Source organism: Benincasa hispida, chromosome 1 (genome assembly GCF_027475165.1).
Source record: "Benincasa hispida cultivar pf3 chromosome 1, pf3_genome.v1.1, whole genome shotgun sequence".
In the NCBI taxonomy this organism is placed as follows: Eukaryota; Viridiplantae; Streptophyta; class Magnoliopsida; order Cucurbitales; family Cucurbitaceae; genus Benincasa; species Benincasa hispida.
The window spans coordinates 77,469,704-77,494,503 of NC_143478.1; the positions used below are offsets into that span (position 1 = coordinate 77,469,704).

At 33.7% G+C, this 24,800-nt stretch overlaps 2 protein-coding genes across 8 annotated transcripts; both read left to right on the top strand.

Moving 5' to 3' along the window:
- The first annotated feature begins 5,194 nt into the window (after positions 1-5,194).
- Positions 5,195-9,049, top strand: LOC120085484 (Plastid-lipid associated protein PAP / fibrillin family protein). Of its 4 annotated transcripts, XR_005483968.2 has the most exons (10): positions 5,208-5,390; positions 5,664-5,812; positions 5,903-6,016; positions 6,145-6,279; positions 7,173-7,268; positions 7,577-7,657; positions 7,801-7,910; positions 8,350-8,436; positions 8,525-8,580; positions 8,701-9,049. XR_005483968.2 is itself a non-coding variant. In XM_039041470.2 (9 exons), the coding sequence occupies exons 2-9, from the start codon at positions 5,666-5,668 to the stop codon at positions 8,819-8,821; spliced, it is 837 nt and encodes a 278-aa protein (XP_038897398.1). In that variant the 5' UTR covers positions 5,195-5,390; positions 5,664-5,665; the 3' UTR covers positions 8,822-9,049. The 4 variants fall into 4 exon arrangements, 3 of the variants coding, with proteins under 3 accessions (XP_038897398.1, XP_090168082.1, XP_090168079.1); XM_039041470.2 differs by lacking the exon at positions 7,801-7,910 and having other exon boundaries at positions 5,195-5,390; XM_090311953.1 differs by lacking the exon at positions 7,801-7,910 and having other exon boundaries at positions 5,326-5,564.
- Positions 9,050-13,476: 4,427 nt separating this feature from the next.
- PUM5 (pumilio 5) lies at positions 13,477-23,839 on the top strand. Of its 4 annotated transcripts, none has more exons than XM_039027783.2 (10): positions 13,477-13,747; positions 15,522-16,194; positions 16,667-18,102; positions 18,205-18,346; positions 18,600-18,707; positions 20,672-20,884; positions 21,026-21,136; positions 21,487-21,681; positions 22,826-22,997; positions 23,286-23,839. In XM_039027783.2, the coding sequence occupies exons 2-10, from the start codon at positions 15,547-15,549 to the stop codon at positions 23,306-23,308; spliced, it is 3,048 nt and encodes a 1,015-aa protein (XP_038883711.1). In that variant the 5' UTR covers positions 13,477-13,747; positions 15,522-15,546; the 3' UTR covers positions 23,309-23,839. The 4 variants fall into 4 exon arrangements, with proteins under 4 accessions (XP_038883711.1, XP_090174237.1, XP_090174321.1 ...); XM_090318195.1 differs by having other exon boundaries at positions 13,523-13,747; positions 15,320-16,194; XM_090318111.1 differs by lacking the exon at positions 23,286-23,839 and having other exon boundaries at positions 13,521-13,747; positions 22,826-23,083.
- Positions 23,840-24,800: the final 961 nt, after the last annotated feature.

A 24,800-nucleotide genomic window follows, 5' to 3' on the forward strand; every position in this document is an offset into this window, starting at 1 on the left:
TATTAGTTTTTATTGTTTTCAGAATTTGGAGACATTTGAGATTAGCGTTGCTAAATTCGAGTTATCTGTGTTGGAATTTTTGTATGGATGACCTCTTTCAATAGCTTGTTTGATTCGTAACCCACCTCCTTGTTGGGTTGTATGTCCTTAAACTCGCAGTTTGTAATATTCATTAAACATATTCTATTTGAAATAAAGATATTATTGAAGTTTATACAATAAATATTTAAATTGCACTTTTAAAGTCCTAAATCCAATAAACTAAGATCTACAGCTATTACATGAGTACTTGGACTTTATGTGGAGACATAAAGATGAATCAAGTTCGAGTAAATTGCTAAAATGATCTATAGTATATGAATAAGGTTGGGTACCTTATTCTGGTAACACTATAGGATGCAATCTACTTTGTATTTAGTACAAACAATATGATCCTAAATCATTCATGTGGTGACATGAAATGGGGGCGTCCTATGCAAAGAGTTTGTATAAGATCGGACCAAGAAACGAGTCACTCTTACTTTACAACTGTTTATGGTTAAGACTGACTGTTTCAAATCAATGACCTAGGTAACTCGATCTTAATCCTGAACTAACCATGAACTCTTGTTTATTCGGGATTATCCTTAGATTTGCATAGGTGAGAGTTAGTACTACAGTACCGGCTCAATAAACCTTCCATTTCAGGGATAAGATCGAATAGATATTTGGGGACATAGAGTGCAAGATGGAATTCACTCCTACCCATTTTTAGGGATAGTAGAGAAGTTGTTCCTTTAAGTGCTGACTCTGGGTCTTGAACAAGGGGCCCCTTCCTCTCATTGACCCGAGAGGGACTCGGTTTGGTGATTGGATCATAAACTAATTATTCATTAGAGGATCAATAGAACTTAAGGAGCTAGATGTAATCTCGAGGGTAAAACAACATTTGACATAGTTATTATTACGAACAACCTATGAAAGGTTAACTTACTAATTATGGTTATATCGAGCGGACACAATTATATCTACAATGAGGGGAGTGCAACTACTAGACTTTAGTGGAGTGATCTGGAAGTTAACGAATGTTGATTAGTTCAGTTTAAAGAGTTTAACCGATTAATCTCGGATTGTCAGAGCGCATGATCTGTAGGTCCATTAGGTCCTCCTACTAGCTTACAAATGGAATCAACCTTAAAATAGAGTGATGAATTTAATTTGAAACGTTCAAATTCAAATTAAGGGAATTAGTAATTATATGTGATATACTAACACGTTTAGTCACCAAATTAAATGAAATTGGAGAATTGGTTAATATTTAAATTCAATTTAAATATTAATTTTATGAATAGAGATTCATATTTGTGGAATTGGTGGTGTAAATAATTTAATATTGGATATTAAATTATTTAAATTAATTAAATGGTTTAATTATTTATTTAAATTAATTTTATATAAAATAATAATTTGAATTAATATTATTTAAATTGGATATTTGAATTTTATGAAAATTCAAGAAAAAAATCAATTTTGATTTAATTTAAGTTTTAGAAATTTAAATTAAATTTTGAAAATTGATTTTCAATGAAATTTTTGTTTTTTTAAATAAATTTCTTCTTTTAAGTGGGTTTATTCTACATTTGAATTTGGGACAACACAAAATTCCACCATTTGCACAAGTATGTGATGTCTTCATTTGATGAATCACTTGGCATGCTGAAGAAGATAAAAACTCAGCTGGATAAGTTGAAAAATGGCCATGTAAAAGTTGGATTGCTGAGTTTTTAGTTAAAGAAGTGTTCTTCAATTTGAGAGGAAAAACCAATGAGCTTCTCCTCTCAAAACTCCCTCAATTAAGTTCATTTTGAGTCACACAACTCAATCTAAGGTCCAAAAAGAATAGTAGAGAAGATCTATTGGTGGTCTACACCTTGTTGCTGAGAAGATTGAAGTTCAATTTGAAGTTTGAAGTCTTCAAAGGTGAGTTATTATGAAACCCTCTTTTTTATTTGACGAACATGCTTAATTTGACTCTAAAACTAATGAATTAAAATGCTTACTGAATTTCTTCTATAATTGCATGCTAACTCTATCACTCATGCAAAAGCATGTTGTATAACCTTCTGGTGACATCATATGACCTTTTTCACATTGAAGATGACCTCGCATTCGGGCTGATATGCCCAGCCCGATGGTGGATCGTCTCTAACTCGATGACACTTCCAATCGCGAACATCACATCTTAACGGATGTTGCCACCAACTGCCACTTGTGATAGAAATTATTATGCGAGCCCAACGTATTTTCTGAAGCCTTGGTCTGATTCTCTAACGCAACCTAATGTTTTAATTTGTTCGTTGTTGAAGCCTAAAACTTCTTCTGATCGCTGATAACGGGTAGAAATGCACGTTATTACAGTGCTAAGTTATTAAACAATGCAGGTTTGCGTTGATAAAATATATAAGATTGCATCCAAAAAGCATTAAGTTTATAACATTGCAGTCGCATGCGTTCATCGCATAAAAACAATTAACTATTGTATTTTTGTGTAGAATATATGTTGACACAAAGCATAAAATGCGATCACAAGAAAGCAACGGTCGAGCGCAGCGTTACCGCAAGGCTTTGCGGTGATTTATGCTCATAAATATCTGTTCAAGAAGGATTGTCACATGGAGCTGCCGCAACTTGGTGGGGGCATCTGGGTGAAAAGCATAATAACTCACGATGAGACATAAAGCTGATGACGGTCGATTCCGAATTAAGTCGACAGCCGATAATGAACTACTATAGCAAGTACACTTAACTTTTCGGTGACAAATATTTGGCACATCAGACAGAGAATTAATGTCATCCCATCAGTGAAATCATAAGAGAGAAGCAGCCTTTCACCCCGAAGCTGTATAAATACTGAAAGCAACCTTCAGTAAAGGAGTTCAGACAGTTAGAGAATTTTCCCTTAGATAGAATAGCCTTGCTCATAGTTTTCCTTTTTATTTAGAAGGTGGAACGAGAGAAGAGAATGGAGGCTGGAAGATCGCTCTGGTCAGTTCAAGAAATAACCCAGAGGCATGAAAAGCAGAGAGAGGGTTGACTCTCGCGAGAGCGAGACTATCTTTTAAACAGAGTAGAAAAGACAGTATAAAAGCCTTGGGAAGCAAGAGATTACTACTAGGCTCTTTATTCTCTTCTTGCATTGTTATTTTGTATTCAACTCTTTATTTATAAAATAGAACTTGTTATTCTACATCTGTTCACTCTCTTAAAAGCACGCATGAGTAGCTAACTTTATCGAATGGGTTGAGAAGAACTAAGCTAACATGACCTAGGATCTTCATCGCATGTGATTATCTTGTCTTATGTTGCGCCCAACACCCCTTTAGAGCTACTCGAGAGAGAGTCTAAAGAAAGAACCTAAGACTTGAGAGAGCTAGGTTAGAATCTAGACTCGAGAGAGCAAGATTAGATCTGCATAAGCAAGAGATAGAGACTTAGAGATAAGCTCTGTTTGCCAACATACATCGCATGCACCCTAGAGATAGGTTATGATATTATGTGATCGCCTTATTTATGTGTGTGTCATGTTGTCATCGCATAAATAAGAATAGAGGTTTATGTGTAGGTCCTATAGACTCATCGCATATATCGTATGCGTTCTAGTACTAGAAGCCGTATCATTTTCGTTGAAAGATGATTTGATATTGTATGTGTGTCGCATGATCGCATAACATGAACACATCCTAGGAAGTGTTAGTCGAACCCTTTCTCAACCTGTTCCCCATATATTCATCACATCTTTCGTATTATCAACTCTTTTCGTAACTCTGCCGCATACATTTATTTTTTACCGTAAACAACAATCCAAAACAACTATGTGATTTACTGGTTATCGCAAAGTCTTTTTGAAAATTATCACCACATACCGTTTTCCTTAGTCCCTGAGTTCGACTCTGGACTTGTCAGGAAACTCAGTAGGGTTTACACTTGGATTCTGCTAAGAAAACTTGTTGCTCAACACATTCCCATCGCCGCAATTAATTCCATAATTTCACCACATAAAATAACGTATCAATCGCAATAGGAATACCCCACTTAGCCCAATGAAACCTGCAAAGTCCTGACCCGAATTCAAAAAGATATTTCAACATGAGATTTTGGGCCTTATACAATAAAATACATTCGAATAACGATTAGTAACCCCTCACTTTCCAGTCACGATAAGGGCACCCAATCCAGCCCAATCAAACCTGCAAATCCCTACTCCGATTTTAAGCAAAAATGCAATTTTAAGAAATTTGAATATACTATTGTATGATTATTACCTATATCATCGTTGGTCGGTATTTTTATTATAAGTTAAAGGCTGGGTGCATGTTGATCTGTTGTGTCCTAGCTGCCCACACCTACTACACTTTTGGGTTGGGTAGTGTTCTTTAGGGGATGGAATCCTATTTATACGTGGCCTACCAACACATATTGCTATCTTTGATAGTAGGATCACACACTCTACGTATCCTGGTGGTTTCTTCACACGTGTCCACCCGAGAATATTGGTTTTGCGTAGGATGAGATCGGGGACTCCACGTTGTACGCTCGAGTATATGGGTTAACGTTCCTTGACCTTTCGGTGACTATTGCATGTTTTACATGTGCATTGACAAGCGTTAATATTGACTATCCCGTCCGATTGATCCTTCACGGTGAATGTATGATAGTCAACTGGGTTTATTTGAATCGCACTTTTGCTTAAAATCAGGATAGGGATTTGAAGGTTTGATCGAGTTAGATTGAGCATCCCTATCATGGCTAGGAGATGAAGGGTTACCGATCCTTATTTGAACGTATCTTATTGTATAGTGGTCAAAATCTCATATCGCGATATCTTTTTGAATTCAGGTAAGAGGATTATAGGTTTCATCGGGTTAAATGGGAGATCCCCATCACGATCGGAAAGAAGTTTCAGGCTTCAACAGTAAATAAATTTATTAGAGAATCGGGCCCAGATAATCATCTCTATCGTGAGTGACGGTTGGTGATAACATTCATAAAAATGTGAAATTTGCAATTGAAAGTGTCATTGAGCTAAAGAAGACCCACCGTTTGGCTGGGTATATCAACTAAAAAAAAAAAAAAAAAAAAAAAAAAAAAAAAAAAAAAAAAAAAAAAAAAAAAAAAAAAAAAAAAAAAAACTCCCATCGACAAAAGGAGAAAAAATGTGATTCATAAATCATAATATGTGGATTGGGCTTAATCCAAGCCGTACTCTGATAGCTCGTCCAGAAGTCAAAGTAGAACTATAGAAGCCTAAGGAGGTTATGGAATAATGCGGTGATGAGATTGAGAACTAAACCCAGAATATCATCGTGATCCAAAGCCGACCAAGGAATCCGGTTAAGAAATAATCTCTCTCGGTAACTTCGATTCATCTTCTTTTCTGTGTTTTGTTTTGGTTTGTCAATTTTCTGCTTCTCCGATCAGATTCCCGATTATATGACCAAATTCTTCACTTCGATTTTCTACTCTTGTACCGTCGAATTATCCCTCGAATCATGATTGTTCATAAACTGCTTCACGATTACAACCACGTATTTCTCTGCTTCAATAACAAGCATTTCTGTTTTTGAATTCTCTTATGATCATTGCCTTTTGAAATTTGAAAGACTTTTCTGTTCCCCAATCGTTAGGGATGGATTTGCCGTTCGTCTCCCCATTGTATCCATCGACTCAAAAGAAAGCCTTCAGTGGACATAGCCGATTTTGCGGAGTGCGTAGAGAAGAATCTTATAGAAGAATGTTTCAATGTTTGGCAACCGTTGCCACCCAAACAACTCAGGTTTCTTTCTTCTTCTTATGATAATTTTCCCATTTCATTTTAATCTTATGCTTTTTACTTCATCTTGTTCGTGGTATGCCATTTTATCAGACATATAATTACGGGTTGGAAACCAAGAAGAACAATCTTCTGGTTGCAGTTCAAGAAACTCAACGGGGGCTTGTCGCATCATCTGATCAACGTTGTGTCATTGAGGAGGCTCTGGTCTGCTTTACTTCTCTCTCCCTTTCTATTCTATTCATAAATCATAATCCTTCGGCTTAGCCAGTGCAATTTTTCCGAAGAAGGGGTTTTGAGTCTGATTCCATGCGGGTTCCAAGTAATGGCTGTAGGTCAATGTAGAGGCGTATAACATGGGTCTCCCTATTGACCTGATGAAGTTGGATGGCACATGGCGGCTACAGTATACGTCGGCTCCTGATGTTCTTATTCTTCTAGAAGCTGCAGCCAGACTCCCTTTCTTTCAGGTTCTAATCTCTCCTACTTCTCAATCGCCGCAAAATACATTTATTTTTGTTAAAAAACTAGGGCATGTTTGTTTATTTAGTTTATTTCATATTATTTCTTTTAAAGAACCGCTCAATGAAAGAATATAATTCAAGGACATCCAAATAAAATAGTCCACAGACAGACTCCAATCAAGCACAATGAAATCTAACTTATAATTACAAAATGATTTTGTCACCAACGCTGAAAGAGAAACATAGAACATAGTGAGGGATGAAACATCACAAGGACTTCTCTCCAAACCTCTTAAAATTCTATTCTTTCTTCCCCCAAAGACCCCATAAAATAGTACAAACCTCCCTTTATCACAAAAAGGAGGGTGATAGAGGAAATTCTCGATCATCTCCCTATAATCTCTGTTGTTTAGTAGACTGGACACAAAACGATAATTCCAAACTGTCTTTGCAAACTCACAGCTCCACAGCTTGTGATTTAGGTCATGTTCAAACTTACTCCGAAACATGCTTTTAATCATTCGATATCAATTTGATCTTGACCCAACAAAAGTGATTTTAACTCTTTGAAAATCACTCCAAAACATATATTCAATCTATTTCCCCTCAATTTCTCTGCAATAATCATTTAAGTCGTCTGTGAGGAGAGGTTTACTGATATCCGGCCTGGTGAGCCACTATCTCTTTGTTGATCTAGGGATTTGTGTTTAGTGTAATCTTGTTTTCTTTCCTTTACCTGAAATTTTGTACTCCCAAGACATCAATGTTGACGTTTTTGTTATAGTTTTCATTTCCTATTGTTAAGAGGAAAAATAACACTGTTATTCTTAGTATTTTTTTTTTAATCGTGTTTCTGTTTTTGTCATTTGGCTACACCTGACTCATGGCTGCACTGGTAGATTGGGCAAATCTTCCAGAAATTTGAATGTCGTGACAGTTCAAATGAAGGAATTGTTCGAAATGTTGTTCGCTGGAGTATCCCATCACTGTTAGAGGTATACCATAAACAAAGTATAGCAATCATGAATTGTAGTTATAAGCTGGACTGATGCTCTTTGGCATCCGCTCATTTTCATTTTCTTGCAGTTCAAACCACTGTTATCAAAGAAATCTAATAATATGTTCTCTTACCCTCCTAATTGGAATTAAAAAGACTAGAACTTTCTCTTCTCTTTTGAGCTTTTTGGTTCCTGGCTCTACTTTTAACTCCTCACCCCAGTGAGAAAAAATGGTGAGAATGTAGTTGGTATTTGGTGGATGCCTTGGGATTCTGTAAAGCAATACTTTATTTTTGGCTTTTCAGGAACATGAAGGAGCAACTCTGCTTGTATCTGCAAAATTTTCTGTTGTTTCTTTGCGTAATATCTACCTCGAATTTGAGGAGGTCAGTTTCTGCATCTGGTGCTCTTTTGCTTTCCATTTGGTTTGTATCACCCTGTGAGTATGGATATGTGAGAATTGATGGCCTGCAGAGAAATATGTATTTCTTTGTATATTTACTTGTGCTCGCTTTATGTTGTCTATTAGCTAGATATATTCTTTGCTGGTTTTCTGGAGTTCAAGTATTTTCGTTTGCCCATGTTTCAACTTCCACTGCCTTCCATATTCAATAGATGTGCTGAATTGCCCTTAATCAGGTGCTCTGTACAAGAATTGTTCTTTTTATCAGCAGTATTGAAACTCTGATCACCAAGTTCATTTTATGATTACTTGAAATGACATGAGTAGCAAGAAAATTTAAACCCAAACTTTTCAACTGGTTATTTTGGAACTTTTTGTAATATAATATTTATTTAGAACGTGTGAGAAACATTGAAGGGAAGGTAATTAGAGACATTTTTTGCATCTTTCAACTGTAATGTCCTGGCCAAGGAATTTTGAACGTCTCGTAGAGCAATTTATCTACATCTTTAAATTCTTTGGATACACTTCAAAAGGTATTCTAGTTATGAGAAATCTGAGGAACTTTATAATGTCTCCTTACCAAGAGAGATTCATGAGCATCTTTAAATGCTATGGAAACACTTTTAAAGTATTGTAATTGTGAGATATGTGGATGCAAGCTGTTTTTGGCAGATCAGTCTCCAGAATATAAAGATTAGCGAAGAGTTGCAGGCTTTAATTGCTCCAGCAATACTCCCACGGTCATTTGTAAGTCTTCAGGTAAACAACAGCTGACAAAAATAGTGTTGGTCGAAGCTTGATCTATTTGGCTGAAAATGAAATGATGATTTAAATGTTTAATGCTCAGATCTTGCAATTTCTTCGGGGTTTTCAAGCTGGGGTTCCTGTGAGAAATTCAGGGAGGTAAATTAAATCTATGAAAATGAGTAGCCCATGTATTATGTAATGGAATTGTAAAAATTGGTGCCTTGGGGACTAAAATTAGATGATAATGCTAAGTATGGTTGGGTTTGAACTTTGCAGAAGGCGAGGAGTAGGAGGACTCTATTACCTTTCATATTTGGACGGGAACATGCTATTGGGTCGTGCAGTAGGTGGCGGCGGAGTTTTTGTGTTCACCAAAGCTCAACCTCTCCAATGTTAAACCCAAGAAACAGATTACAGCTACTCGCCTCTCAACTTGCCGCCGACTTCACCATTTTTTCCCCCTCTCGCATCAGTTTCAGTATCTGTATGAGAAACTAAAGCTTATTTGGTTAGGCCAATAAATTTGATTAGTTAATTAATATTGGTATCGCCATTATTCTCATGGTTATGGATTAAGATTGTTTGTGCATTGATGCACTATAAATATTGTACAGTATGTTGATTATGTTTTTTTTTTTCTTTCTTTGGGTTAACATATTATTTTGTTTCTATGGGATTGATTGAATTTTAGTCTTCGTAGTTTTCAATAAATCTGAAAAATAGTTGTCATTATTTAGTTTATTATTGATATTGTTTCCCAATGAAACTTAGTATCTAATAGTCGTCTTTTCCCCTTTTTATATAAATTTAGAAACGCATTATCTAATACCTTTTCTAGCATGAAATTACTTTTGGAGGATTAAACTTAGATCACGTTTATCTCATAAGAAACATAATAAAAATCAACATTAATTTGAAAAGTTGATCTCATTTGATTACATCTGATGTTGTGTTATTTGTGTTTTATATTCGTACTAATATTTAGGGTCCACTTTCAAATCTATAATAGAAAAATGCAAGTTGATTGATGAGCGGTGGGTGTTAAATCTATTGCGTTTGAAAATTCTGTCGGTTACATAATGAGAATTATGAATTATTATATTTACTGTTATCATTTGGTCCTAAATGATAACAATAACAATGAATGTGATAAATTCATAAATTTAAATAAGCATGATAAAAAAAAAATTGATTATTATAATTAATCTATCAATAAAATTTTATTATAATTAAAATATTTTTTATTATGAATCGATAAATGAGGCTTTAGAACGTATTGAAAGTATGTAATGAAAATGATATTTTACCCATAACTTTTTTTAAAAAAAGTTAAGCTCAGTTATCGTGGATTGTTGATGTGGGGTTGACTAGTAATGAGTAAGAAAGAGAAGAGAAGCAAATGCAGCGGATTACAACGTTGGCTCTTGGTTGACCGAGATGTGAATGTTCCAAACGCAGCCTTCATGTGGCGGACACGTGTTGTTAAACGTGTCGTTTAGTTGACGCGTGGTGGGACATCCACCGAATTTACGTAGGATGCCACTTTTGTCTCTCCTCTCATCTCTAACTTTTAACTTTAGTTGTTGCTGCCTTCTCAAGTTTCTATTATATTTCCGTCATTTCACTCCCTGCTTCCCTTCCCTTCCCTTCCACCAGGTTAAAATAACATTCTCCTTCCGTACTTTCAATTTTATTCAATTTTAATATTTATATTTTTAACTATTCAATTCTAGTATGTATATATTTAATAAAAGAATTGCGATGAATAATATTTTTAAGAATAATAATTAAGTATATAATAATATTTTTAAAAAAATTAAAAATATAAAAAAGTCTATCAACCATAAAAACTCTTACCAATAATATGAGATATGCTCTATCATTGATAGACTATCTAAATTTTATTCTACTTGTAATTTTCTTACATTATACTATATCGGCTAATATTTTGAGTTTGATTGTTATATTTATAATTATCCTTATTTAATAAGTCTTAAAATTAATCCCAAATGTTAATTTGTTATTGGTTTTTAAATTCCTTTTGTTATCAATTAATATTTTTACTATACATTAAACATACTCACATATTATATTTATTCGCATGAAATTATTATTATTATTATATCATTATTTAATCAATTTTGGTGAAAATTAACTTTATGAGATTAAATTTAAGATCTAATACAGATATATGGTCTGACATTAGATAGTTGATAGTACAATAATTAAAATTGAACAAACTTCTAAATATAATGACTGAAATGATAGGTTTAAGTCTTAACCCATATTATATCATATCATTGTGATTGAGAAATTCAAATTCATGCCCTTTGCCCTCTCTCCCTTCATCTTTCTCATTTTTCGAATTTCAAAAGGAAGATTCAAACCTTTAATTTTAATGAAAGTAACCTTATCTTTAGCTTTGAAAAAAGTAATGATATTCTTTTTATTAAGTTATATTCGTATTCGTACTCACTCTATTTATTTTGATCTATAAGTTTACTCTCTTTTTCTTTTCTTTTAGTCTTATATGAAATCATTCAAATGTGAAGTTAATACTTTCTTTAAAAAATGATATTATATTATTTCAGATAGTACATTTGATCAACAATATTTAAGAACATCACACTTTCATCTTTTAGTTTCAAGTTTAATTTTTATTTGCTCTATATGTTTTAGTAGTTTATACTTTTAACCTTGTGTTTTCACTAAAATTCACTCTCGTTTTTTATATCAACTTTCAATTAATTAATTTAAAATAATTATGATGTGTAAATTTTTTTTTATTAATTTTAATATTAATGAAAAATTAGTAAAAACTAATTTAACTATTATAAATTTATAAAGTTACAGTTAAATGTGGAAATTTGGAAGAATAAAAATAAAAATGCTGCATTTTCAAAAATCGAACTAAATAAGAATCAAACTTAAAATTTAAGAAGAAAAGTGTAGGATTTTAAAATATCAAATAGAAATTAAATCTAAAATTTAAAAACTAAAAAATAATTTTATCATTTTTAAAGTTAAATTCTCCTTCCTCCACTCATGGCTGCTTTTAGATTGCATCCATCATCTCCACTTTGGGTATAATTTAATTTGATCATAGTTATTTACACTGTCTAATTAATCGTAACAAACAGTTAGAACATCTTTTAATCTCGAAGGTTGTATGTTTTTTCTTTTTACTATAACATGGGTGAAAAGATTTGATCTACGGTACACATTTTATGCCAATTAATTTATGCTGACTTTGACATTGACATAATTATTAAAGTTGAAAAATCTTATTATTCTATTTTTATAAGAACCTAATTCATTGTTCCCTACTTATGGCTCAATTTGTACTCCATAATTTTAGAAGCACAATTAAATTGATTTTTTTTAAGATTTTTAAAAATAGAAAAATAAGAGAAGTTATTTACCAAAAATAAATTTTTTTTATTTTATTTGAAAGTGGCTGACAGAAGCCTACCAGTATCTATCAATTATAAAAACTGATAGAAGTCTATCACTGATAGATGTAGATAGAAGTCTATCAATGTCTATTAATATTTTTTTTACTATTTTTGTAAATAGTTTGACATTTTTTCTATCCGTAAAAATTTTCCAATTTTTTAGTTTAACTCAATTTTTCTCGTAACGAAGAACATCCATTTTAAGGGGGAAAAAAGGAAAAGGAAAAAAGAGTGCTTTAACCACAAATTATTTATATTAGCTTAACTTATCTTGGTTTGTATTTTTCAGAAAAAATTTAACAAACATATATTTCTTTTCCATCCATTAAGATAAATGTTGCCTATGAAATTAATATTAATATACAACACAAACAAAGAGTAGTTGGCGTCGATTATAAGTGATTATTTACACAAAAATAAATAATAAATAATAAATAAAAGAAATCAGTTCAATGTTTTATCGTTCATTTCTTTATGAAAAAAAATTACTTCAACTTTAGTTAACAAATTAAGAGTCTGTTTATATGAACTTTTTCAGGCTTAATTTTGATATAGAGCTTTCAATTTTATCTATTCAAATACTTCAGAAGAAGTAAGGTAACTAGTAACTTTAATTAGATAAATTTTCATTTAACAAAAAACGATTTGTTATTAAACGCTCTTCGAAGTTAGATTTCCACGATTAGTTGGATATTTTTGTGACATTATGTATTTTTGTTTTAAAGGGAAGAACGATTAGAAAATATTTTCAAATATAACTAAATATTATTGTCTATTTGTGATAAACAATGATAGATATTGTTAATGTCTATCATTGATAGACATTAACATTTTGCTATATTTGTAAATAAGTTGATTCATCTTCTTAGATTCGAAAACAATCATACTATTTTTGAAACATTAATTAAATTTTATTCTGTTAATTGGTTTTTTTTAGAGAAAGTATATTGGTTGATTTATAATCAGACTACATATAAAATTTCAAACCCATTTGGATTGACTTTGAAAAAAAAACATGAAAATTTATTTTTATTTAATTTTTTTTGATAAAAATAGTTAAAAATACTCTTCAAAAGCTATTTTTTTAATAGTTATCAAACACTAATTTTTTTATAAAATGACTTAGGCTCTATTTAGTAATAATTTTGTTTTTTGTTTTTGTTTTTGAAAATTAAGCCTACGAACAATACTCCCACCTCCAAATTTCTTACTTTGTTATATTTTTTTTTATTAATGGTTTAAAAAACTAATCAAATTTTGAAAACTAAAAACAAGTAGATTATCAAAAGTTATATTGTTTTTGGAATTTGACTAAGAATTCTACCATGATAATTAAGAAATATGCAAATTAATATAAGAAAGGTAGAAAAAATAGACTTAATATTTAAAAAATAAAAAAAAATGAAGTATTGATTTTTGAATTAAATAATTAATTAAATATTTGAAAATACATTTCAATCCGACAGTATTAATTAACACATTTATCTTTTTTTCTAAAAAACAAAAATTACCGCATTTGCATCTGTACAAGAATATAATTGAGTCCATATAAAAACTTGGGTAAAAATTGGTTTTATCGGCAGAAAGTATAGAAAATTGGGAGTCAGAAAAATATTTAATATGAATAATAAAAATAAAATCATAATATTATTTTATTTTACCAACTCTCTCTCCCAAGTTGAAGTTCCCAACCCTTGCGCCTCCGTGCCTGCACTGTGTTATGGGTTTTGGTAGCAAACCATTAATTTTGTCTTTGAAAACAGCTAAAATCTTTCCTTCTCTCCAAAGCTTTTCATTCTTAGTTTATCCTCTGCCTCTGCAGAAATTCTGATAGACTTGGGAGTCTCAAATTCCTTCTTCTAATACTGGTAACCCTCCTCTGCTTCATCTTTTACTGCTTTGTTTATCAATAACTCCATATTTGTTTATGTTGCGTTAGTGTCTGAATTCATCGATAGTTGTGAACTTGTTTATTGCCCAAACTGTTGGAAGTTTCTTACTCCGGCTACTTCTTCTTTTATCATCCTTTTCTATTTCATTTTGACCTTTTTTTTTTGTTTGATTGAATTACTTTAGACTGTTTCTTTTTGGTTCAATTTCTAAGGAATTTGTTGAATTCAAGAATTAGAGGGAATATGTAGGTGTTGAATAATCTGCTCTGTTTATTTTAGCTGCACTTAGCTTCGGTTTTGATTCTTACGAGTTCAATTATGGTCAAACTCTGTGCTATCGATAAGTTGGCCATGATCTTGGGATTCTCATGTCTTGTTTCTATTTCCTCTTTTGAAGGATACAGAAAAAAAAATGTTTGATAAATTTGGTAACGAAGAAAAATGAAAATAGAAATGTGTTTATTACATATTCTTTCAAATTTTTAATTAAAAAAATTCAAAATTTTACATTACAATTCATTGTTAAAAAAACAAAATGTTCAAACCTATCCTCTGTATTTATTTTTCAATATTTATTATGTTTTTTTAATAATTAACAATGATAAATTTCTGCTTTTTTGTTAAACAACGAAATGAGAAACTGCATACTTGTTTTTATAAACTTCATAAACAGTTAAACAACAAACTAGGAGTAGGAACAAATGATAAATACTGAAGTCTTATGTTTCTAACAGACTGGAAACAAGAATCTGAAAACCCCTCACCTATTTGTTCCAAGTACTCAGTCACTGTTGTGGAGATTCGAATGATTGTTCCTGTTTGTAGGATCAAATATCTAAGCATTGCTTAGTTGACTATCGCTTTGAGCATGAAAACGAGAATGTTCTTCTTGTTCCTTTTATATATTAGATATATTTGTTGATGATGAACTAAACTTTCATTGAGAATAAATGAAAGAAGACATACAAAAGAGATAGAGGAGGTGCCAAGCAACAAACTACTAGAAGGGGCTCCAGTCTAGTATAATATGACCTACAAGTAGTTACAAAAAGACTTAGTCACTTATGCCTAAAGAGAAGCGTAAAATATAACAAGGGACCAACATGGCGATAAGACCTCTCTTGCCCTCTAAAGATTCTATTATTTTTCTCACCCCAAAGACCCCCACAAAATGGAACAAACTCCATCTTTCCACAAAAACAACCTTTTTCATGAAACTCTTATATATGTTTAGATGTTTGATTCTTCTTCTTCTATGATCACCTTTTCTTTTCGGCTCAGTTTCTGGACCCATCATCTCTACCTCCACATAAATGTATACGTTTTACTTAAGAGTTTTCTTTATTTGGCCTAGTTCAAAGGTAACTGTAAACATTTAAAGATATTTGTACTTTATTATTATTATTTTTATTTGTAGAATTGGGTATTGAGCTTCATTGCATTTACGTGCGTGCATGTGAGTGTGTTTGTGCTTTGGTCAGTGAAATAATGCACTCTCTTTTTTCCTGTAACTTATCTTTATTCACAGAAAGTTTTGCCCCCTGTCAGGAAAAACTTTTGTCAGGCATTTGCTAGAAAATTAGGAAGCTTAAGATATCAAGTGCAGTGTTTACCTTTACCATGATTTATTATCATCCTGCCATGAACTGATAAGCTGATGATATAAACTGTTTCATTTGGCATCGTGTTATCATATATGAACACTGCTGATGAAGTGATTGTCCTAAAGAGATCTTTCTTCTGATTGAAGGATTTCATATCATTCTAATAGTAGGATGGCAACTGAGAGCCCTACCAGAATAGTGGACAGGATGGGTGATAGAAACTGGCCCTCTACTAAAGATGTTGCAACCTTTGGATCTCCATTTAAAAACATTGCGTCTGAGGAGTTGGGATCAATCTTAGAGAGGCATAATTTTCATAGAAATACATCAGATTCAATTCCCAATCGAAGTGGCAGTGCACCACCAAGTATGGAGGGTTCTTTTGCAGCTATCGGCAACCTGTTAACTCAGCAGGACACTAGTCTAGTCACAAGCTTGTCTACTTTATGTGATGCTTTAGAAAATTGTGTGTCAGAAGAACAGCTACGCTCACATCCAGCTTATTTTAAATACTACTGGGCCAATGTTAACTTGAATCCAAGGCTTCCTCCTCCTCTTATATCACGAGAGAATCGTAGATTAGTGCGGCATATTGGTGGATTAGGCAAAAATCGGAGATTGAGCTCTGCAGATGATACTGCCGATGAATTTTTACATGTTTCCCAAGGCTCCCTTTCTACTCATCAGGAGGAGACTTCAGAAGATAGATCGTCTGAGCAAGTTTCAGAAAACTTTATAGAGAAGAATGGCGCTGCTTTGCCTGCAAAGAACAAATCTTTTACCACAAGTCAACGTAAGAGCTTGGTTGATTTGATACAGGTATTGTGTACCATTTTTAGCTCAGACCATTGTGATGCTTTTTTTGAGTTGAGATTGAGACTAACAACCTTACTTGAACAGGATTTGTTCTATAGGTTGTACAACTATGTCCTTGAGTTCTAAGTTGAGATTGAGACTATTGTGATGTTAGGGAAAAATGACATTCCCAACTTTAATATTTGTTTTTCAGACTGCAATAGTTCTTTATTATTTCCTTTTATTTAATTGTTTTAAAACTAAATCTTCCAAAACTATCTTTATTTTCTGGTTTTACCGTCTGGTACTCAAAGTTATCTTTGTAATATGCTAATATCATTTATATCGGTACCTGTTATATAAAAAAGAAATCTCCTGTATAATTCTGAACTTCCAACCTATTCAGGTAGTTACATTTGGATATTTATTATATTAGATTCCGCACCAACCCTGTAATCCTCTCTCTTATAGACAAAAAAACTTCGGGTATGTGCAGGAAGACTTTCCTCGGACCCCTTCTCCTGTGTACAATCAATCACTTTTAGCAAGCAGTTCAACAACAGAACAAGCAGTTGAGGATGATTTGGACGCTATTGCCTTGGGTGTTTCATCTATAAGCATTTCGAAAGTACTGGAGTCAAATTCATGCTCTCCCAGCCTGGAGCCAAGCAATGTGATTATGGATCCAGTGGGGTTAATAGCCGATGATGCTCCTCTGAAGAAGTCTCAAAATGCAGAGAAATCCAACAGAGAAAGTAGCCCACAACAAGAGGGATCAAGGGTGAAAAATGCTAGTCTGGAGAACGCTGCAGAAAAATCTGGGACAATTGGGCATGAGATTCCAAAATTAGAATCTAGAGCGAAAGCATCCAGTCTTGAGAGTAATAGGAACAAACTAGATCATCAATCTTATGGGAGAAATCATCCACATAATTTTTTGTCAAAGCAACAAGGGTTTCCATGTCCGGCTCCAGATATTCAGTCCCAGATGGTTCCTCAAGGAATTAGCCATCTAGAAGTTGGACTTGAAAACTATTCACATGGACAGCATAGTTTTTCAACTGCTGAGGTGCAAACAGTATTTCATTCATCACCGCTCACTCCTCCCTTGTATGCTACGGCAGCAGCATTTGTGGCTCCAGGAAATCCATTTTATCATAATTATCAGCCATCAGGTTTATTTAGTCCTCAGTTCAATATGGGAGGCTATGCTCTGGCTTCCCCACTTTTTCCTCCGTTCATGTCTGGGTATCCTACACACGGTGCAGTTCCATTGCCAGAGCCTTCTGTTTCAAACTTCAGTGGTCGAACTGCTGGTGTTTCAATAGGGGAAAGTATTCCACCTGTGGGTGACTTACAACACATGAGCAAGCTTTATGCCCAACCTGGATTTGTTTACCCACCTTTTGTGGATCCTATTCATGTACAATATGGTCAACGTCCAATAGAAGATACTTATGGTGGTTCAGCTCATCATGGTCAATTGGGCTCTAGAAGTTTTAGTCATATGCAGATTAATTCTTTTGGTTCGCAACAAGATTCAAACGTTGATGCTTATTTGAATGATAATAAAATTCAGTCACCAACAAATGGGAATTTTAGCCTCTTGAGTCCCAGAAAAGGGATTACTGGTGGTAATTATGGAAATCCTTCTAACATGAGCGGCATCATTCAATTTTCAGCCCCATCTCTTGCAAGCCCTGATTCACCCTCATCTCCGGTAGGTGGGGTGAATCATCTAGGCCGACGGAATGAAATGTGGTTTCCTTCAGGTTTAGTTCGGAATGCAGGGGAATATTCTGGATGGCAGGGGCAGAGGGGCTCCAACATCTTTGATGACTCCAAGAGGCACTCTTTTCTTGAAGAACTGAAGTCAAGCAATGCACGAAAGTTTGAACTTTCTGATATTGCCGGGCGTATTGTTGAATTCAGGCAATGTTCTTGAGCATCTTTCTCAATAAGTTTGCAATGTACAATAAGAATAATAACTTACTTTCATATGGATCATGATTTTCCACACCTATTTTACTTCAGTGTTGATCAACATGGGAGTCGCTTTATTCAACAGAAGCTCGAGCACTGCAGTCCTGAAGAGAAAGCATCTGTGTTTAAGGAAGTTCTTCCACATGCCTCTAAATTAATTACTGATGTTTTTGGAAATTATGTTATCCAAAAGGTATATTCTAATCCTAAAAATTTGCACCTTGTTTACTCTCTCTCTCTCTCTCTCTCTCTCCCCTTCTTCTTCTTCTTCTTCTTCTTCTTCTTTTTTGTTTTTTTGTTTTGTTTTGTTATGTTTTGTTTTTTTTTTTTTTTTGTGTGTGTGTGTGTGATATGTGTGTTTTTTCATTTTCCACTCCTAATATTTTATCCCGACTTTGCATTCAATGATGAATGTGCAACGACTAATTTTCATATGCCTTGCACAGTTCTTTGAACATGGAACTCATGAGCAGAGGAAGGAACTTGCCGATCAACTTGCTGGACAGATATTGCCTCTAAGCTTGCAGATGTATGGTTGTCGTGTGATTCAGAAGGTAGATAGTCATAAACCACATGGCAAAGCGTGATAAGTTTTTATCGCTTTTCATATTTGCATTTTCCATTTGAGAAGACTCATTGGTTATCAATGCATCAACTTTGGACATTGGAGGGATTTATAGTTTCAATCGTTGCTGGAGATTTTGGGCAGGTGGTGTTGTATGACGGTTAGCTGCTTTTTAATATTGAGGCTTTGGGTTCTAACTTCCAAAATTTCTTTATGACTTGATAATTTTAATTCTCTACACTGTGAGAGAATAACAGATGGATTGAATTAGGTGGTGTTCTGGCATTATGAATAACTTTTATTGGTAATTGACATTAGACCCTTAATTAAGGGGGTCAACTAAGGTAGAGCCAGAGTGTATTCACATGCCTGGAAAGGGAGACTAAAGAATCAATCTTGTTAGGAATAGCACCAATATGGGAATATATGGCAAATTAGAGGCTGCGTTAGAACTTAGAAGACATTATTTAACATTGAAGGGGCGTTTGGGGTGCTAAGTGGAGTTGTGAAATATGGAGTTAATATGTTGGAGTTAGGAAGCCTTTGTTTAGGGTGTAGAGTTGTGAAAATGGAGATTTTCAATAAATGTGCAAAAAAGAAAGAGGGGAAGATTGAGTTCCTTGATAAATGTGCAAACTTCAATAGTGAATACTATTGAAGTTAGTGAGTTGAGTTATTTAACACCGACTTATGAAGTCGGTGGGCCAAACACCCACTTATCATTGTTTGTAAACTTTTTTCCCCGAGTTTGACACTGTTTGATGATTTGTGCTATATCTTTTGGAGTTGCCAATTTGCTGTTTGATTAGAAATTTCTTGTTTGAGAATTTTGGGGTTTTTTTTTTGCCCGTAATAGGAATTGTTTTCCTATGGTGGTTGAGATTCTGTTTCATCATCCTTTCTCTAGGGAGAATAGTAGTGTTCTCCAAAGGGCTGGTTTATTTATTTATTACTTTGTTGGTTTTATGGAGCATCAAAATTGAGAGGTATTAGAATCTTTGGTAGTGTGGAGAGTTTTTGCGAGGAGGTTTAATTCCTTTTTAGGTTTAATGCCTCATAAAGGGCATTTGATGTTACTGAGTATTTTAGAGTGTGAGGATTTGAACTATATCCTTTGTAAGCTCTTCTTTCTAGAGTTTGGGGATTTGGGCTATGTCCTTTGGAGTTGCCAATTTGCTTATCTGATTAGGAATTACTTGTTCGTGTTTATTGGGGTTATTTTTTCTTTTTCCTTTTTTTGGGTCTGTTATAGGAATTATTTTTGTACAATGGACAAGATTCTATTTCATCCTTCCATAAGGAGGGAAGGTAGTGTTGTCTTGAGGGCTGATTTTTTCCCTTGTTTTATGTTGCACTGGATTGAGAGGAACAATAGAAACTATAGGGATCTGGAGAAGTTTTTCGAGGAAGTTTGATTTATTTTTAGGTTTAATGCCTTGCATTGGGCATCTGATGTTACAAAGACTTACAAAAGACACAAGACCTTTTTGAGCATCAGCTCCTAAAAGCTTGAATTTGTAATGACCATTTATTTTTAGAGACATATGTAACTATTCATCAGGCCTTATTCTTTTGACTTTGAATTTGAGCCCTTGGTTGTTTCCTGTTTGGCTCCTGTTTAGGGCTTACCATTTTTGAAGCTTGCCTCTTAGTTGGTCTGTGTTTGCTGGTCCCCTGTTGCCCTTTATGAGAGTCTAACTATTCTGGTAGAAACTATCTAGCGAATGTGATTTAAAGAGACTAACAAATAGAGCTTATTTTGAATAAAGAGGGAATGAAAATTGTTGGTTAACTTTGTGTTTGATCAGCTGTTTTCTCAAGATGCTTCAAATGAATTTTGTATAGTCTACCGTGGTATAATGAATTTTGCCAGACTCATATCATCTACTGTTGTATGGTGAATTAATGGTAATAATTCCCTAAGTTCTTCACGTATGCTTGATGCTTCTTTAGGCACTCGAAGTTATTGAACTGGATCAGAAGACACATCTCGTACGAGAACTTGATGGTCATGTTATGAGATGCGTGCGTGATCAAAATGGGAATCACGTTATACAGAAGTGTATAGAATGTGTTCCTTCAGAAGAAATTGGTTTTATCATTTCTTCTTTTGAAGGTCAAGTTGCCACACTTTCCACTCATCCGTATGGCTGCCGTGTTATCCAGGTAACAATGAACATGAAGTGGATGTGACATATGATAAACTTAATGTTATGTCTCTTCTTTCTTTTGTCTTTTCTTTTTAATTGAGAAGTAAAAAGTTTGATTTTCTTTTGGTTTTGTTTTTCATTTTCAATGCGGCAACAGAGAATTTTGGAGCATTGTTCAGATGAGGCCCAGAGTCGGTGTATAGTGGACGAAATATTGGACTCTGTTTATGGTCTTGCTCAAGACCAATATGGGAACTATGTCATTCAGGTTTTAGTTTATGCTCACCTAATGCAATCCTCTTCCCTAGATTTGATATCCTATTAAACCCTTTCATTGTCTTTCATCTAATTTCCATTTGTGTTATATTCATAAAGAAATATTTGATTTTCAGGGACGGAAATCTAAGAATCAGATATTTTACGAACAAACTATTTAATAATATGCCAATTTATAAGTTGCATATTTCTTTGTGATGAAATATTAGATAGCATGTTTGTTATATAGCCCAAACTGAAGATTTCCTAGCAAGCTCGCATTGGAACTTGATTTAATTAAAAATTGCTCTTAAGACCTTATAAACAATATGTGCGTGTGTAATCTATGTTTTGTTGCAACAGCATGTTCTTGAGAGGGGGATGTGCCATGAAAGAAGCCAAATTATCAGTAAGTTGACTGGAAAGTTTGTGCGGATGAGCCAGCATAAATATGCATCAAATGTCGTTGAAAAGTGCTTGGAGCATGGTGATACGATTGAAAGAGAGCTGATAGTTGAGGAAATTATGGGGCATTCTGAAGAAAATGATACATTGTTGGTATGTCTGTAAATCTTTCAAGATACTAAGGATAATATGATAGTAATTTGGTTCTGTTCCTCGACCATCAATAGAGCATTATGCATTTGTATGGTCAGATGCCTGATCCATTAGACTTCTAAAACCTGTCTCTGCCAATTAATTTCAAGGTCTCAAATACTTCTGTGAGCGTCCCAATAGTTTCCCATTAAGTCTCAACTCTTACAGTCGAATCCTATCAAATATTTCGAATGGCCTTGCTCTGTACTCAACTCTATCTTGTATGCGGTTACTGGCACGCTCTTGAATGGTGCCTTGCATGTAAGAACTTTAGTTTTCATGGGGGTTTTCGTGGGATTTGGTTTTTGGTATGTCATTGTATTCTTTTCATTTTCCTTTTTGGTTAAAATACCATTTTGGTCCCTGTACTTTGAGATTTCTTCAATTTTAGTCCATATACTTTCACATGTCCACTTTATCTTCGTACTAAATCTTAAATTTAGTCCCTAAAAGTTATTTTTTATTAAAATTGGCTAAATAATAATAATTATTTACTTGCAAAGAAATATGATATGATGTTTTCATGATTTAGAGTAAAAATGCTAATACATAACAAATAGTTTTAGAAAAAATTAATAATGAACAAGTAGTATGGACTAAACTTAATATTTCATATAAATACAAGGACTAAAATTGAATAAATTTTTAAAAAAAATTTGGGGATGTTTGTTTATGATTTTAGTGTTCACACGGCCATGAAAGTCTGATCTGATTCATCTGAATATAATACTAGTTATATGTCTAGCCGTGACTGTCCATGAGAGTAAATCTTTGTACAACTAATTTCTTGGTATTTTTGGTTATATTCTTGCCAGAAAATGATTCTTATCAGTTGGTGCAGGAATTTAATAGCTGCACTCTTAATATTTTTGAAGTTTATTTTCCATGTGATATGTAAAATAGCCTAAAAGCGTATTGTTATTTGTGTTTTTTAAGTAGGTAGTAAAATGTAATCTTAGACCTAGTTTCCATCCCAAAAGTAGTTTGTTTATTTCAAAGTTTATATAGCTTCCAATACTACAATATCCATTCATTCTTTAAGCTTCCTAATGTGTGCAAGTTGATACTCGGTTGTGACTGACTTTTTCCTTGTTCACTGTCATAGGCAATGATGAAAGACCAGTTCGCAAATTATGTTGTTCAGAAGATCATTGAAATATGCACCAATGAACAACGAGAGAGGCTGTTGAGTCGTATCAGAGGTCATCTTCAAGCTTTGAAGAAGTATACTTACGGGAAACACATAGTTGCTCGATTAGAACAGTTGTCGGGTGAAGGTGCGTTTATATCTTACCCTAACAAACTGCTTGCAACTCAACACCACAGAATAGATCATCAACCTCACTAACTACACACGGAAACTGACCAAAATTGTGAAAAATGCACGTCTTGAATTCTATGAATTCTGTTAAATGCAACACTCATTAGTATTCTACCAGAAATTGGCAATTAAATTTTCATCTGTACATTGTTATAGGAGATTACTGAGTCTCCAATCAGCTTGTGGTGTTTCTTTTTTATATATTTTATTTTACAACCACTAAAGATAAGTCTGTTGGGTGCAGAAAGCCAAGCGTCAGCAGCTTGAGGAGTTTGGAAGTTGCGAGTGAATGCAAATGAAACAAAACAAAGAGATAGAGGCGAGTTCCATTCTTTGGTTGAAGTAGTAGTCCTGTTGTTAACTCAACTGCTTGATTCTTAGTTAATGGTATATGAGTTGTATGTATGTATATTAATGTGTATATAAATGGTTAATGATGTTAACTGTGAAGATCAGTAGGAATGGAATGAATGGCTGTCCAGGCTAGAGTTGCTTGCTTATCTGGTGCGTGTAGAGTTTCATTTGATCAACTCTCACCACCTCACCTAAACAACCGGTAGATAGGACAGCCATAATTCTACTGCCAATCGCTGCTGCTCGGCTATGCCCAAATCCTAATGCATGCAAGAGTAGGACTTTTCCAGCGGACTTATTTTCTTTCACAAAATCTCTAAATGCTAATGCGTAAGTTCTTGTTCTTGTTTTTACTTATAGACAACAATAGTTCTTGTTCATGTTACTGAATAATATAACAATATTAAATAATGCAGAAACTATAAGAAATGCTATTTAAATTCATTGCCACTAGTAGTTTGCATGAGGTTTTAAAGTTATTCAAATTTGCAGTTTAATATATATATATATACACTTATACACATATATAGAGAAACAGAAATAAAACAGAGCATTAAACAAATTGTTGAGGTTGAAAGAGTGAGTCAGCATATCCCGATCGGTTGCCCAAGGACTCCATGGACTCTCCATGGATTGCTAAAGCATGAATAATTTTGTTTTCCTTTCATGGGTTTCATTAATCAAGTCCTATTGCTGGTTTCCGGAGAGAAGATTCCTTATGATGAGACAAACAGTTTCTATGGAGGGGTGATCTTTTATCGTTAGCTTTTGAGGACCTCCATGGTAATTCTTTTCAACCTGCACACCAAATCAGGATAATCAGAAAATTGAGATATAAAAATGTTGACAACGAACCCAGTGTCTTCTTACCGCCTCAAACGATGACAGTGCATGGATTTCATTTTCAACATCCATGTCGCATTTTGGACAAATATGGGACTACACAATCTTCTTTTGAAGAAAAATTCCTCTGGTTGGAAGTATATAATTGCACAATCCCCACAAAGATTTCCACCAACGGTAGATGTTAAGCAGAGGCCTTGTATAGGAGTGTGTAAAAGTTATACAAAACAACCAATCTTGCTTTTTCCTTTTTTGTTTTTTTTTTTTTCCTTCTTTAAATAAACTTGAAACTGGTTGGTTCGGTTCGGTCCAAAAAATCAATAAAGATCAAACGGAAGCGAGGTCTAGTCTACTAATTTTAATCACCCCTGAATATTAAGCCCAATCTCACTTAGGCCCAGCCCAATCAAACTTCTCCTAAATAATTAGAAAAAAAAAGGGGCTTCTACACAAATGGCTTAAGATGGGCCCATTTTACACTAATGTCTCTAACATTCTATATTTTACAAAAAAAAAAAAAAAAAAAAAAATCCTATTTACCCTATTTTTTTTAACACAAATG

Coding starts and splice junctions, on each gene's coding strand:
- LOC120085484 (XM_039041470.2), top strand. CDS start 5,666: ATGGATTTGCCGTTCGTCTCCCCATTGTATCCATCGACTCAAAAGAAA. Junction 7,269..7,576: donor GTATCCCATCACTGTTAGAG/GTATACCATAAA, acceptor TTGGCTTTTCAG/GAACATGAAGGAGCAACTCT. Junction 8,581..8,700: donor CCTGTGAGAAATTCAGGGAG/GTAAATTAAATC, acceptor TGAACTTTGCAG/AAGGCGAGGAGTAGGAGGAC.
- PUM5 (XM_090318111.1), top strand. CDS start 15,547: ATGGCAACTGAGAGCCCTACCAGAATAGTGGACAGGATGGGTGATAGA. Junction 18,103..18,204: donor GGGCGTATTGTTGAATTCAG/GCAATGTTCTTG, acceptor ATTTTACTTCAG/TGTTGATCAACATGGGAGTC. Junction 18,708..20,671: donor GTTGTCGTGTGATTCAGAAG/GTAGATAGTCAT, acceptor ATGCTTCTTTAG/GCACTCGAAGTTATTGAACT.